At 45.9% G+C, this 14,904-nt stretch overlaps 1 protein-coding gene across 2 annotated transcripts in view; it reads right to left on the bottom strand.

The window, feature by feature from the left end:
- LOC115130070 (MORC family CW-type zinc finger protein 3-like) overlaps positions 1-14,904 on the bottom strand; it is a 23,293-nt gene continuing 8,389 nt past the window's right edge. Inside the window, exons 6-16 of one of the 2 annotated variants that reach the window (XM_065019860.1) lie at positions 14,240-14,402; positions 13,701-13,829; positions 13,373-13,492; positions 13,019-13,122; positions 12,752-12,889; positions 12,484-12,600; positions 9,320-9,397; positions 4,155-4,466; positions 3,053-3,575; positions 2,665-2,834; positions 1-2,571 (exon numbers count right to left, since the gene is read on the bottom strand). In XM_065019860.1, the coding sequence (XP_064875932.1) occupies positions 2,412-2,571; positions 2,665-2,834; positions 3,053-3,575; positions 4,155-4,466; positions 9,320-9,397; positions 12,484-12,600; positions 12,752-12,889; positions 13,019-13,122; positions 13,373-13,492; positions 13,701-13,829; positions 14,240-14,402 (2,014 nt within the window). In that variant the 3' untranslated portion in view covers positions 1-2,411. Of the gene's footprint in view, positions 2,572-2,664; positions 2,835-3,052; positions 3,579-4,154; positions 4,467-9,319; positions 9,398-12,483; positions 12,601-12,751; positions 12,890-13,018; positions 13,123-13,372; positions 13,493-13,700; positions 13,830-14,239; positions 14,403-14,904 lie in introns of both variants that reach the window. The other variant, XM_065019859.1, reaches the window with a different exon arrangement.

Below are 14,904 nucleotides of genomic sequence, written 5' to 3' on the forward strand. Positions count from 1 at the left end.
TCTGATTGATTTTCTTTAAAAAAAGATATCCAAGCAAAGAAACAGTAAAACATTGTAACGACAGGGCTGGTTAAGTTCAGGCTTACAGTATTTTGAATTTTTCATGGCACATTCAGATATTAAAATGACAAAACAATTAAACATATTAAAAACAACATCAATGATGAAACACACACAGTAATATGCTTCTCTCACACAAGCCATGGTCTCTGAATGACACAAGGATAATTGAAGCAGAGACCGCTGGTTAACAATATGGATCCTTCCCATATGGTGAAGGTAAAACTTACAGCATAGCAAGCTGATCGGAGGACAGTATTAAAACTTTTCAACAACATCTCACACTCAGTGAGTACAGTAGAACACATCTGAACTGTGGCAGGGTCAACTGGAGATATTTACAATGTGACAGTCAGTAGGGCTATTGGAGGGTCATCCGTTACAATGTAAGTCAGTGTGTGGATAATGTGCTGTGGACATTGCACCATAGACAGGGGTTCCAGGTTGGTATGAGCAAAGAACCAACATGTTACCTACAGTACTGTCCGTGGCCAAAATATTTGAGAATTACAAATATTAATTCAAAGTCTGCTGCCTCAGTGTCTTTAGATATTTTTGTCAGATGTTACTATGGAATACTGAAGTATAATTACGAGCATTTCATAAGTGTCAAAGGCTTTTATTGACAATTACATGAATTTGATGCAAAGAGTCAATATTTGCAGTGTTGACCCTTCTTTTTCAAGACCTCTGCAATCTGCCCTGGCATGCTGTCAATTAACTTCTGGGCCACATCCTGACTGATGGCAGCCCATTCTTGCATAATCAATGCATAATCACCCGCCTCTTGAGGATTGACCACAAGTTCTCAATGGGATTAAGTTCTGGGGAGTTTCCTGGCCACGGACCAAAAATATCTATGTTTTGCTCCCCAAGCCACTTAATTATCACTTTTGCCTTATGGCAAGGTGCTCCATCATGCTGGAAAAGGCACTGTTCATCACCAAACTGTTCTTGGATGGTTGGGAGAAGTTGCTCTCGGAGGGTGTGTTGGTACCATTCTTTATTCATGGCTGTGTTCTTAGGCAAAATTGTGATAACCCTTGGCTGAGATGCAACCCCACACATGAATGGTCTCAGGATGCATTACTGTTTGCATGACACAGGACTGATGGTAGCGCTCACCTTGTCTTCTCCGGGAAAAGCTTTTTTTCTGGATGCCCCAAAACAATCGGAAAGGGGATTCAGAGAAAATGACTTTGGACTGCTGAAGACTGGGGTAATCTCTGTAACTTTTGCAGAATATCAGTCTGTCCCTGATGTTTTTCCTGAATAGAAGTGGCTTCTTTGCTGCCCTTCTTCACACCAGGCCATCCTCAAAGTCTTTGCCTCACTGTGCGTACAGATGCACTCACACCTGCCTGCTGCCATTCCCGAACAAGCTCTGTACTGGTGGTGCCCCGATGCCGCAACTGAATTAACTTTAGGAGACGGACCTGGCGTTTGCTGGACTTTCTTGGGCGCCCTTCACAACAATTGAACCGCTCTCCTTGAAGTTCTTGATGATCAGATAAATGGTTGATTTAGGGGCAATCTTACTGGCAGCAATATCCTTGCCTGTGAAGCCCTTTTTGTGCAAAGAAATTATGACTGCACGTGTTTCCTTGCAGTTTACCATGGTTGACAGAGGAAGAACAATGACAGAGGAAGAACAACTCACACCTGTGTTAACAAGAGAGAGTCACTGACATGATGTCAGCTGGTCCTTTTCTGGCAGGGCTGAAATGCAGTGGAAATGTTTTTGGGGGATTCAGTTCATTTGCATGTCAAAGAAGGACTTTGCAATTAATTGCAATTCATCTGATCACTCTTCATAACATTCTGGAGTTTATGCAAATTGCCATCATACAAACTGATGCAGCAGACTTTGCGAAAATAAATATGTGTGTCATTCTCAACTTTTGGCCACGACTGTAGACTGGTGAGAATAAGTACTAATGCAGAGTGTGTTTCTAGCGGTCTGAGAGTGGGTTCTAGAGCACAGAGTGAGTTTCTAGCGGTCAGAGAGTGAGTTTCTAGAGCACAGAGAGTGAGTTTCTAGAGCACAGAGTGTGAGTTCCTAGCGGTCAGAGTGTGAGTTCCTAGCGGTCAGAGTGTGAGTTCCTAGCGGTCAGAGTGTGAGTTCCTAGCGGTCAGAGTGTGAGTTCCTAGCGGTCAGCGTGTGAGTTTCTAGCGGTCAGAGAGTGCGTTTCTAGAGGTCAGAGAGTGCGTTTCTAGAGGTCAGAGAGTGCGTTTCTAGAGGTCAGAGAGTGAGTTTCTAGAGGTCAGAGAGTGAGTTTCTAGAGGTCAGAGAGTGAGTTTCTAGAGCACTGAGGCACTGAGAGTGGGTTCTAGAGCACTGAGAGTGGGTTCTAGAGTGGAGACAGTGAGTTGGCGTCTATGATCTGCTGCAGGATGCTGTCTACGTCTGGCGTGTTCAGGCTGATGCCCTGCAGGTCCAGGTGGGGCAGGATGGCTGACAGCAGAGCCACCACGTTCCCTCGGATTTTGTGGAGATTCTCCAGCACAATGCTGGGGAATACAGAGAGTAGAACGTTAAAGAGAATGCAAATCTAGAGAGCCGATGGATTGTGTGTGTTTCTGTCTCTGTGTGGGTAAACACACCGGGAGCTCTGGTCCCTGGTCACTGGGCTGTCAGTCTGTCTCAGCCTGCTCTGGGGGTCAGCCTTCTCCCTCCTCAGTCTGCCCAGCTCAGGCTGTTCTCTCTGGGGCTGGATGCCATCCACAACCAGCCCTGGAACCCCAGGGCCACTGGGGGACGCGGAGCTCTCACACTGTAGAGAAACAAGAGGGAATGGGATAGAGTTCTCGATAAAAGTTTAAATTCAGAAAAATGTACAGCTAGAATACAAGTTTAAACCAATAAGAAGGCTTGGAAATAACAATTTTATAATGTTCTTCATGTATCCTAATGGGGAGAGTACGTCTTTTGATTTCCCTAATCTTGTAAAACAATCAGACCTTTAGGAAATTCACAGTTAAACCTACTTACCTCCATTTGGTCCAGTTTGGTTACCATGGCCACCGGTGTCCCCACCCCCACCCCAGCAGCTGCCTTATCCCCAGAGGGAGCCTCTGTCATCCCCATGTTGTCTGGCGTCGCTGGGAGTGCAGTGGACCCCAGTATCCTCCTCAGCCTCTGAGCCTCCTTCTCCAGTCCAGCCAGTCTCTGGACCAGGGCTCCCCTGTCTGATCCAGCCCCCTCAAGGGTCAGAGCCCGGGGCCAGGGGCCCTCCGGACGACTCAGGGGGGACACCACCACCGTCTGGGCTGAGGGGAGGGAGGGAGGCCAGGCAAGGCTGGAGCTGGGCTGGGAAGGGCCTACTCTGGTGGCCCCCAGTAGTGCCTTCTCCCCCTTGGTCTTCTCTGTCTGCCCAGTCAGTGTCTGTGGTTCATTGACGTCTTTCCCAGGTTGTTGCACCTCTTGGACCTCGTCAGCGAATGGGTGTGGCTCCGCCCATGGTTGTGGTCTCTTGTCCATGTCCCTGGGCGGCCATATTGACTTACGCTTGTTTCTGCTGAGAGAAAGAGAGACTGAGTGTGTGTTTGTATCAATCTATATTTGTTTTGTGTGTGTGTATGTATTTGTACAGGTAACTGCCAAAATAAAGGAGACACTTGAATAAATTAGTGATACAAATTATATTGAAAGCAGGTGCTTCCACAAATGTATGTTTCCTGTGTTAATTAAGCAATTAACATCCCATCATGCTTAGGGTCATGTATAAAAATTCTCAGTTGCCCATTATGTTGACTACCACGGCTAGAAGAGATCTCAGTGACTTTGAAAGAGGAGTCTCAACGGAGCATAGGCCGTTTAAAGGGCGTGTCTGTGTGTTTTTCAGTCACCAGATCTCAACACAAATGAACACATATGGAAGATTCTGGAGTAGCGACTGAGACGTTTTCCACCACCATCAACCAAACACCAAATAATGGAACTTCTTGTGGAAGAATGACATCACATCCCTCCAATAGAGTTCCAGATACTAGTAGAATCTGTGCCACGGTGCATTGAAGGTGTTCTGGCTTGTGGTGGTCCAACACCCTATTAAGACACTTTATTTTGGTATTTCCATTATTTTGGCAGTTACCTGTATGTGCGTTTGCATGCGCGTGTGGGTGCGCATGTGTCTGACCCAGACATGGACTGTGCCATGTTGTCCTCCTCATCCTCCAAAGTGGCCACCAGTGTATCCACGGTCTTATTCAGCTCACTGTCCTCAGTCTCCTCTGTGAGCAGAGAAAGGGGGGCATCAGGGGGTAGGGGGCGGAGGAGGACCGGCTCAGATAGAGGGAGGGGTGTATCAGGGGGTAGGGGGCGGAGGAGTACCGGTTCAGACAGGCCTAGGGGGAGAACATGGTGCTTCCGCGGACGGCCTCGTTTTCTGACCAGGCCTTGGTCCCTTTTTAGACACAGAGTGGAAACAGAAGTGAATGGAACAACCGAACTACAGGGCTGAGTACAGTATAGATAAGCATAGTAGAGTAGGCCTAAAGTCTGTTATAAATATAAGGGAAAAATTAAACTGAAGGAGGAAGTCAGGTCTGCTCTGACACTGTGGTTTTGACCACACCGGATCTCTCACACTTATGCTGAGAATAACAATGTAAAACTCAGACGGCAAACCACAAACTGACATGCACACAGAGTGCAAATACATGACATTGAATGCACACATGCGTAGCCACACACACAAGCACACCCATGCACACAGACATCAAACAAAGTGCCAGTGCAGACGTTAACTGGCTGTGCATCTGGAGTTGAGGGTGGATAAGAGAGAGGAGGATGGACGAAAGAGGAGGGTGGACAGAGAGAGAGGAGGGTGGACAGAGAGACAGGAGGGTGGACAGAGAGAGAGGAGGGTGGAAAGAGAGAGAGGAGGGTGGAAAGAGAGAGAGGAGGGTGGAAAGAGAGAGAGGAGGGTGGAAAGAGAGAGAGGAGGGTGGAAAGAGAGAGAGGAGGGTGGAAAGAGAGAGGAGGATGGCAAGAGAGAGGGGGGTGGCAAGAGAGAGGGGGGTGGAAAAGAGAGTAGGGTGGAGGAGAGAGTAAGGTGGAAAGAAAGTAGGGTGTGGCTGGGAGATAATGGCCAAAATAAGGCCAAAGTATGACAGTATTTTATGTTTTGATTAATAAAAGTTCTACATTTGCTTTGAGTAGTGCATGACCCTAGGGTGGCAACACATACATTCTAAATTATTTCAATGAGTCTTTCTCCTTTCTGATTGGTTTATACTGTTCAATTAAACTTCAACCTAATTGTTATTATTTCCTGCATTTCCATAAATTTCAGCATTTCCTGCACTCATTTGAGATAATTTCCACACTGCCAAGATATGGGCAAAAATACTAGGCCTTATTTTTATATTTTTAAATTGCCATTTAGATCAAAACACTTGGTTGAACTTTCGGAATCATGGAAATAGAATGATTTTTATAATTCTATAGTTCGAATATAAATAATAGTGGGCACTTTGAATCCAGTGTAGTTTGACATGACTACGAATGAAAATGGCATGGACGAGTTATTGTGACAGGGTAGGAACCAAGGTGATGTTCAGTGTTTCCTAGGGGACCCTATAATCTTTGGCTACATTAAATCTTTATTCATATAGCCAACATATTCATGCTTCACCTATTTCTCTTTGATTTAGAAGATACTTTTGCACAAACAACATGCTGATTTAAGCCTCTACTAGTACTGGTATCAGGCTGTATTAGCTAGCTACGTTTGCTCTGACTCAGTACTTTTATTCGCTAGTTAGCTAGCCAACTAACTAGAAGATTAGCATTAGTGGCTAACACAATTCAGCTTAACTTGTTAATAAAATACAAACTACCTGTTTGCAGATGTAAGAAACACAAACTAATATTGTATTATAGAACACTTGTGGATTTCTATTAAGATCAAAGTGGAAACAACATCGTTGTCATCAACATTGTTGCATGTGCTGTATTGACCATGCAGACTGAACGAAAATATCTTGTGGTCAAGCAACAACAAATGCGCTCCTTGAGTGACAGGGGGAGGGACTAGGTCTGTGTGGAAAGCGGCATGGAGAGAGGGAGGGAGAGGGATGACTCAAGTAGCGGAGTAAACTATAAAAATGGACGTTACACACCGCGTATCACATTTAACAAACCAAACATTAAAATGAGAGTAGAGGAAAGAGTAGAGGTGAGAGTAAGGTAGGGTGAAGGAGAGAGTAGGTTAGACATGAGAGTAGGGTGAAGGAGAGAGTAGGTTAGACAGAGTAGGGTGAAGGAAAGAGTAGGGGCGGGTGAACATGAGAGTAGGGTGAAGGAGAGAGTAGGGTGAAGGAGAGAGTAGGTTAGACATGAGAGTAGGGTGAAGGAAAGAGTAGGGTGAAGGAAAGAGTAGGGGCGGGTGGATTTGAGTAGGGTGAAGGAGAGAGTAGGGGCGGGTGGACATGGGAGTAGGGTGAAGGACAGAGTAGGGTGAAGGAAAGAGTAGGGGCGGGTGGACATGAGAGTAGGGTGAAGGAGAGAGTAGGGGCGGGTGGACATGGGAGTAGGGTGAAGGAGAGAGTAGGGGCGGGTGGACTTGAGTAGGGTGAAGGAGAGAGTAGGGTGAAGGAGAGAGTAGGGGCGGGTGGACATGGGAGTAGGGTGAAGGAGAGAGTAGGGGCGGGTGGACATGGGAGTAGGGTGAAGGAGAGAGTAGGGTGAAGGAGAGAGTAGGGGCGGGTGGACATGGGAGTAGGGTGAAGGAGAGAGTAGGGGCGGGTGGACTTGAGTAGGGTGAAGGAGAGAGTAGGTTAGACATGAGAGTAGGGTGAAGGAAAGAGTAGGGGCGGGTGAACATGAGAGTAGGGTGAAGGAGAGAGTAGGGTGAAGGAGAGAGTAGGTTAGACATGAGAGTAGGGTGAAGGAAAGAGTAGGGTGAAGGAAAGAGTAGGGGCGGGTGGATTTGAGTAGGGTGAAGGAGAGAGTAGGGGCGGGTGGACATGGGAGTAGGGTGAAGGAGAGAGTAGGGTGAAGGAGAGAGTAGGGGCGGGTGGACATGGGAGTAGGGTGAAGGAGAGAGTAGGGTGAAGGAGAGAGTAGGGGCGGGTGGACATGAGAGTAGGGTGAAGGAGAGAGTAGGGGCGGGTGGACATGGGAGTAGGGTGAAGGAGAGAGTAGGGGCGGGTGGACTTGAGTAGGGTGAAGGAGAGAGTAGGGGCGGGTGGACATGGGAGTAGGGTGAAGGAGAGAGTAGGGGCGGGTGGACATGGGAGTAGGGTGAAGGAGAGAGTAGGGTGAAGGAGAGAGTAGGGGCGGGTGGACATGGGAGTAGGGGTGAAGGAGAGAGTAGGGGCGGGTGGACTTGAGTAGGGTGAAGGAGAGAGTAAGTTAGACATGAGAGTAGGGTGAAGGAGAGAGTAGGGGCGGGTGGACATGGGAGTAGGGTGAAGGAGAGAGTAGGGTGAAGGAGAGAGTAGGGGCTGGTGAACATGAGAGTAGGGTGAAGGAGCGAGTGGGGTGAAGGAGAGAGTAGGTTAGACATGAGAGTAGGGTGAAGGAAAGAGTAGGGGCGGGTGGACTTGAGTAGGGTGAAGGAGAGAGTAGGGGCGGGTGGACATGGGAGTAGGGTGAAGGAGAGAGTAGGGTGAAGGAGAGAGTAGGGGCGGGTGGACATGGGAGTAGGGTGAAGGAGAGAGTAGGGTGAAGGAGAGAGTAGGGGCTGGTGAACATGAGAGTAGGGTGAAGGAGAGAGTAGGGTGAAGGATAGAGTAGGTTAGACATGAGAGTAGGGTGAAGGAAAGAGTAGGGGCGGGTGGACATGGGAGTAGGGTGAAGGAGAGAGTAGGGTGAAGGAGAGAGTAGGGGCGGGTGGACATGAGAGTAGGGTGAAGGAGAGAGTAGGGGCGGGTGGACATGGGAGTAGGGTGAAGGAGCGAGTAGGGGCGGGTGGACATGGGAGTAGGGTGAAGGAGAGAGTAGGGGCGGGTGGACATGAGAGTAGGGTGAAGGAGAGAGTAGGGGCAGGTGGACTTGAGTAGGGTGAAAGAGAGAGTAGGGTGAAGGAGAGAGTAGGTTAGACATGAGAGTAGGGTGAAGGAGAGAGTAGGGGCGGGTGGACATGAGAGTAGGGTGAAGGAAAGAGTAGGGGCGGGTGGACATGGGAGTAGGGTGAAGGAGAGAGTAGGGTGAAGGAGAGCGTAGGGTAGGGTGGACATGAGAGTAGGGTGAAGGAGAGCGTAGGGTAGGGTGGACATGAGAGTAGGGTGAAGGAAAGAGTAGTGTGGACATGAGAGTAGGGTGAAAGGGAGTAGGGGCGGGTGGACATGAGAGTAGGGTGAAGGAAAGAGTAGGGTGAAGGAGAGAGTAGGGGCGGGTGGACATGGGAGTAGGGTGAAGGAGAGAGTAGGGGCGGGTGGACTTGAGTAGGGTGAAGGAGAGAGTAGGGTGAAGGAGAGAGTAGGGGCGGGTGGACATGGGAGTAGGGTGAAGGAGAGAGTAGGGTGAAGGAGAGAGTAGGGGCGGGTGGACATGAGAGTAGGGTGAAGGAGAGCGTAGGGTAGGTTAGACATGAGAGTAGGGTGAAGGAAAGAGTAGTGTGGACATGAGAGTAGGGTGAAGGAGAGAGTAGGGGCGGGTGGACATGAGAGTAGGGTGAAAGAGAGCGTAGCGTAGGTTAGACATGAGAGTAGGGTGAAGGAAAGAGTAGGGGCGGGTGGACATGAGAGTAGGGTGAAGGAGAGAGTAGGGGCGGGTGGACATGAGAGTAGGGTGAAGGAGAGCGTAGGGTAGGTTAGACATGAGAGTAGGGTGAAGGAGAGAGTAGGTTAGACATGAGAGTAGGGTGAAGGAGAGAGTAGGGTAGGGTGGACATGAGAGTAGGGTGAAGGAGAGCGTAGGGTAGGGTGGACATGAGAGTAGGGTGAAGGAAAGAGTAGTGTGGACATGAGAGTAGGGTGAAAGGGAGTAGGGGCGGGTGGACATGAGAGTAGGGTGAAGGAAAGAGTAGGGTGGACATGAGAGTAGGGTGAAGGAGAGCGTAGGGTAGGTTAGACATGAGAGTAGGGTGAAGGAGAGAGTAGGTTAGACATGAGAGTAGGGTGAAGGAGAGAGTAGGGTAGGGTGGACATGAGAGTAGGGTGAAGAAGAGAGTAGGGGCGGGTGGACATGAGAGTAGGGTGAAGGAGAGAGTAGGGAAGGGTGGACATGAGAGTAGGGTGAAGGAGAGAGTAGGGAAGGGTGGACATGAGAGTAGGGTGAAGGAGTAGGGGCGGGTGGTAAAATATTTACTTCTTGTAGGTCTTCTTCGGGTAGCTTGGCGTTAACTCTGCTTCACTCTGCTCGGCTTCTTCTGGCAAAGAGCAGCTCCTGAAATACACAACACAGGTCAGGTAACGAAGTACAGTTGATGAGCACAAAGACCACCTCACATGCAAACACACTCATGAAAACTTAAACGCATGCACACTCATTGACTCCATTTCTCTGTATCTCACCCCATCTCCCTCTCACCCCTGTCTCAGTCTGTGTCAATTCAATTAACTGTTTTTTTTTTTTGGCATGGGAAACATACAGTGTAGGGCCGATTTCAAGTTTTCATAACAATCGTAAATCTGTATTTTTGGGCGCCGATTTGCTGATTTTTTTTATTATATACCTTTATTTAACTAGGCAAGTCAGTTAAGAACACATTCTTATTTTTAATGACGGCCTAGGAACGGTGGGTTAACTGCCTTGTTCAGGGGCAGAACGACAGATTTTCACCATGTCAGCTCGGGGGATCCAATCTTGCAACCTTACAGTTAACTAGACAAACGCAATAACGACCTGTCTCTCTCTCGTTGCACTCCACAAGGAGACTGCCTGTTATGCGAATGCAGTAAGCCAAGGTAAGTTGCTAAGTAGCATTAAACTTATCTTATAAAAAACAAATCAATCATAATCACTAGTTAACTACACATGGTTGATGATATTACTAGATATTATCTATCGTGTCCTGCGTTGCATATAATCTGACTGAGCATACAAGTATCTGACTGAGCAGTGGTAGGCAGAAGCAGGCGCGTAAACATTCATTCAAACAGCACTTTTGTGTGTTTTGCCAGCAGCTCTTCGTTGTGCGTCAAGCATTGCGCTGTTTATGACTTCAAGCCTATCAACTCCCGAGAGGAGGCTGGTGTAACCGAAGTGAAATGGCTAGCTAGTTAGCGCGCACTAACTAGAGGTACGGAACCTATACTGTTACACTGGCAATACTAAAGTGCAAATAAGAACATCCAATAGTCAAAGGCTAATGAAATACAAATGGTATAGAGGGAAATAAGTACTATAATTCCTATAATAACTACAACCTAAAACGTCTTACCTGGGAATATTGAAGACTCATGTTAAAAGGAACCACCAGCTTTCATATGTTCTCATGTTCTGAGCAAGGAACTGAAAAGTTAGCTTTCTTACATGGCACATATTGCACTTTTACTTTCTTCTCCAACACCTTGTTTTTGCATTATTTAAACCAAATTGAACATGTTTCATTATCTACTTGAGGCTAAATTGATTTTATTGATGTATTATATTAATAAGTGTTCATTCAGTATTGTTGTAATTGCCATTATTACAAAATAAATTGTTATTTTTTAAATAGGCCGATTAATAGATATCGGCTTTTTTGGTCCTCCAATAATCGGTATCGGCGTTGAAAAATCATAATCGGTCGACCTCTAATACAGTGCATTTGGAAAGTATTCAGACCCCTTGATTTTTTCCACATTGTTACATTACAGCCTTATTCTAATGGGTAAAATAAACAAAACTCCTCATCAATCTACACACAATACCCAAAATGACAAAGAGAAAAAGGTTTTCAAAAAGGTTTGCTAATTTATTAACAATAATATTAAATGTGATATCATTTTTTATTAAGTATTCAGACCCTTTACTCAGTACTGTGTTGAAGCACCTTTGGCAGCGATTACAGTATTGAGTCTCCTTGGGTATGATACTACAAGCTTGGCACACCTGTATTTGGGGAGTTTCTCCCATTCTGCTCTGCAGATCCTCTCAAGCTCTGTCAGGTTGGATTGGGAGCGTTGCTGCACAACTATTTTCAGGTCACGCCAGAGATGTTCAATCGGGTTCATGTCCGGGCTCTGGCTGGGCCACTTAAGGACATTCAGATACTTGATTCCTGTGTTGTCTTGGCTGTGTGCTTAGGGTCATTGTCCTGTTGGAAGGTGAACCTTCACCCCAGTCTGTGGTCCTGAGCACTCTGTAGCAGGTTTTCATCAAGGATCGCTCTGTACCTTGCTCTGTTCATCTTTGCCTCGATCCTGACTAGTCTCCCAGTCCCTGCTGCTGAAAAACATCCCCACAGCATGATACTGCCACCACCATACTTCACCACTTGGCATTCAGGCCGAAGAGTTCAATCTTGGTTTCATCAGACCAGAGAATCTTGTTTCTCATGGTCAGAGTCTTTTTGAAAAAGAACAAGCGGGCTGTGTGCCTTTTACTGAGGAGTGGCGTCCGTCTGGCAAAGGGTCTGAATACTTATGGAAATAAGGAATTCAATAAAAAAACATTTCTAAAACATTTCTAAAAACCTGTTTAAAAAAAGAAAATAATAATAATAATATGTATTTGTCACATGCGCAGAATACAACAAGTCATTATGAGGTATTGTCTGTAGATTGCTGAGGGATTACATTTTTTAAATCCATTTTAGGATAATGTAACAAAATGTGGAAAAAGTCAAGGGGTCTGAATACTTTCCGAAGACACTATGTTCAAGAGGGTGGGGCTTAAGCTGCATCCCTGTCTCACCCCCTGGCTCTGTGGAAAGTTTTTTTGTGCTAATTTTAACCACTTGTTGTTTGAGTACACATATATAATATTGTCGTATGTCCCCCCCCAACACCGTTTTCCATCCGTTTGTATAGCAGACCCCTATGGCATATTTAGTCTTTTTTGAAATCAACAAAGGCGGAGAAGACTTTGCCTTTGTTTTGTTTTTTTGTTTGTCAATTAGGGTATAGAGGGTGTAAACATGGTCTGTCCTATGGTAATTTGTTTCAAAAACTATTTGACATTTGCTCAGTACATTGTTTTCACTGAGGAAATGTTCAAGTCTGCTGTTAATGATAATGCAGAGTATTTTCCCAAGGTTGCTGTTGAAGCATATCCCACGGTAGTCATTGGGGTCAAATTTGTCTCCACTTTTGTGGATTGGGGTGATCAGTCCTTGGTTCCAAATACTGGGGATGGTGCTAGAGATGAGGATGATGTTAAAGAGTTTAAGTATAGCCAATTTGAATTTGTGGTCTGTTTATTTTATCATTTCATTTAGGATACCATCAACCATCAGCCTTTTTGGGTTGGAGGGTTTGTATTTTGTCCTGTAGTTCATTCAATGTAATTGGAGAATGCAGTGGGTTCTGTCCGTCCGTCTGTCGTACCTGAGCATGGTGTTGGGGTTCTGGCTGCAGTTCCAGTGTTCAGGGGTAGAGCTGTAGTGGCCTTCTGGGACACGCCTCCACTTCAGACAGTCCTCACACTGCAGCCACACTGGACTCCTACACACATGTACAAACACGGTACATTTTGTTATAGGCACACAAGTTAAAACACACACTTTTTTAATTTCCTCTTTCTTAACCACAAGCCATCCATGTTAGCCCTGTACTTGCACTGTGATGTCCAACACATGTCGACCTAAAAACTCACTCCTCCCCTTCCTCCTCATCTGAATCTTCCTCTTCATTCCTCTTCTCTGCTGCCAGGAACTCTCGTTCTCTCGCCTTTTTCTCCATCATCTCATTCCAGTAGTCGTTGAGCTTCAGCCCCAGGGACGACAGGGTCAGCCTGTTTCAAATCACACAAATACAGTGAGGTTCCCATCCAGAACTTAAAATAGCATGTCAATCTGACAATCAGCTCTTCTGATTCATGATAATACTGACTCATTTATGTGTATGAGTGTGTGCATTTTACCTGTACTCTTTGGTGTATTCAAAGTCTTGTTTGTTGTGAGCCGGCTTCAGGAAGTTGCACTCAATGACACCAATAACCCCGACCCCTGCCCTCTGACCTGATGACTGAAGCAGAGAGGGAAGGAAAAAAGACGAGCGAAATATAGGTCAAGGAAAAGTAGAGGAGAGGTGGGGAGAAAGTGCGGTAAATATAGACGGAGTGAGATGTAGAAAGAGGGAGATTTAGAGGGAGAGAGGGAAGATAGGAGCACACTATTGTCTATAACTATTAAATCAAACCCTCATGCAATATCTCATATATCTTGTTTGTTATTGACAGATAAACTCAACATTACAGTCTTTAATTCATCCGTACCTTGATCTGGTAGCCAACCTTCTCATAGGACTTGATGAGGCGGTTCTTGTGGTACATCATGATGCCATAGTGGTCTTTGTTTTTGCGGTTGAACCCAAAGGTGACCTTAACCCTGTCTTTCTGATAGAAACGGTTAAGGTTAAGTTTAATGGGCGTACGCCAAGACTGAAGCCTGTACAAGTGACCACAGTACTTTATATCTTTAATATTTAAGCTAATTAAGTTAGGTTAAATTAAGTTATATTACTTACAGAAGACTGATAAACACAATAATTGTTTTTGGATAGAAATGAACGGACAAACAGATTCTAGTTCTACAGAAGGATACATTGAATTGGGGTTTATAAACGTCATTCTCGATCTGTGACAAGCTCTTGGCAACCAGCTTGGTCTGAACCTTCTTCTGTCGCAGGATGATCTGAGTCCGAGGCTTCAGGTACAAGATGCTGAGGTAGGCCTGTGAGAGTGATAGAGGCATCACTACAGACCCTGGTTTGATTCCAGGCTGTATCACAACCGGCCTTGATTGAGAGTCCCATAGGGCGACGCACAATTGGCCCAGAGTTGTACGGGTTAGGGTTTGGCCAGATTAGGCCGTCATTGTAAATAAGAATTTGTTCTTAACTGACTTGCCAAGTTAAATAAAAGGCAAAAAAAGAATGTATAGACATTTGAGGGGACTTCCTGTTCAGAATCCTATTCAAATCATCAAACCTTCCTTTATCACTCTGTATGACTATGCTGCATTCAAGGTCACAATCCTCTGGTGAATAGAGTTGCAAAGTGACTGAAAAGTTGACAGTGAACTTTCTCTTAACCATCCTAACTGATCTCTCATCACTTCATATTTTCTTAGTTAACACTCACCCTCAGGGAGTAGTCCATCTCTGGGATGGTGTGGTCATTCCTCTGCGGTCCAGGAAAGCTCTTCTTCCTGCCTCTAGTCTTGGTCTCCTCTGAGTGGATCTCTGGAATCCGGATGTCAAACTCATCAATCTCGAAATCCAGCTCCGGATTACCATCTTTGTTCCTGTACGTGACATTGTAGAACTCATTACTCGTGTCAGCTTCCTTCTTCATAGAATTATTATTATTTTACCTTTATTTAACTAGGCAAGTCAGTTAAGAACAATTTTTTTATTTTCAATGACGGCCTAGGAACAGTGGGTTAACTGCCTGTTCAGGGGCAGAACGACAGATTTGTACCTTGTCAGCTCGGGGATTTGAACTTGCAACCTTCCGGTTACTAGTCCAACGCTCTAACCACTAGGCTACCCTGCCGCCCCAATTATCAAATACTTATCTGTAATTAATCTTTAATGGGCCACTGATCCCTTCTGCTTTCTGAGATGATACCCAATACGGTTTCATTACTAACAAATGTGTGTAAGTTTCGCTTCCATCCCTCTCCTCGACCCAACCTGGGCTTGAAGCAGGGACTCTCTGAATAAAACGACAGCAGTCACCCTCGAAGAATCATTACCCATCGCACCACAAAAGAGGCAAGGGAAACAACTACTGCAAGGTCTCTC

The sequence above is a fragment of the Oncorhynchus nerka genome, linkage group LG6, assembly GCF_034236695.1.
Source record: "Oncorhynchus nerka isolate Pitt River linkage group LG6, Oner_Uvic_2.0, whole genome shotgun sequence".
Taxonomy (NCBI): domain Eukaryota; kingdom Metazoa; phylum Chordata; class Actinopteri; order Salmoniformes; family Salmonidae; genus Oncorhynchus; species Oncorhynchus nerka.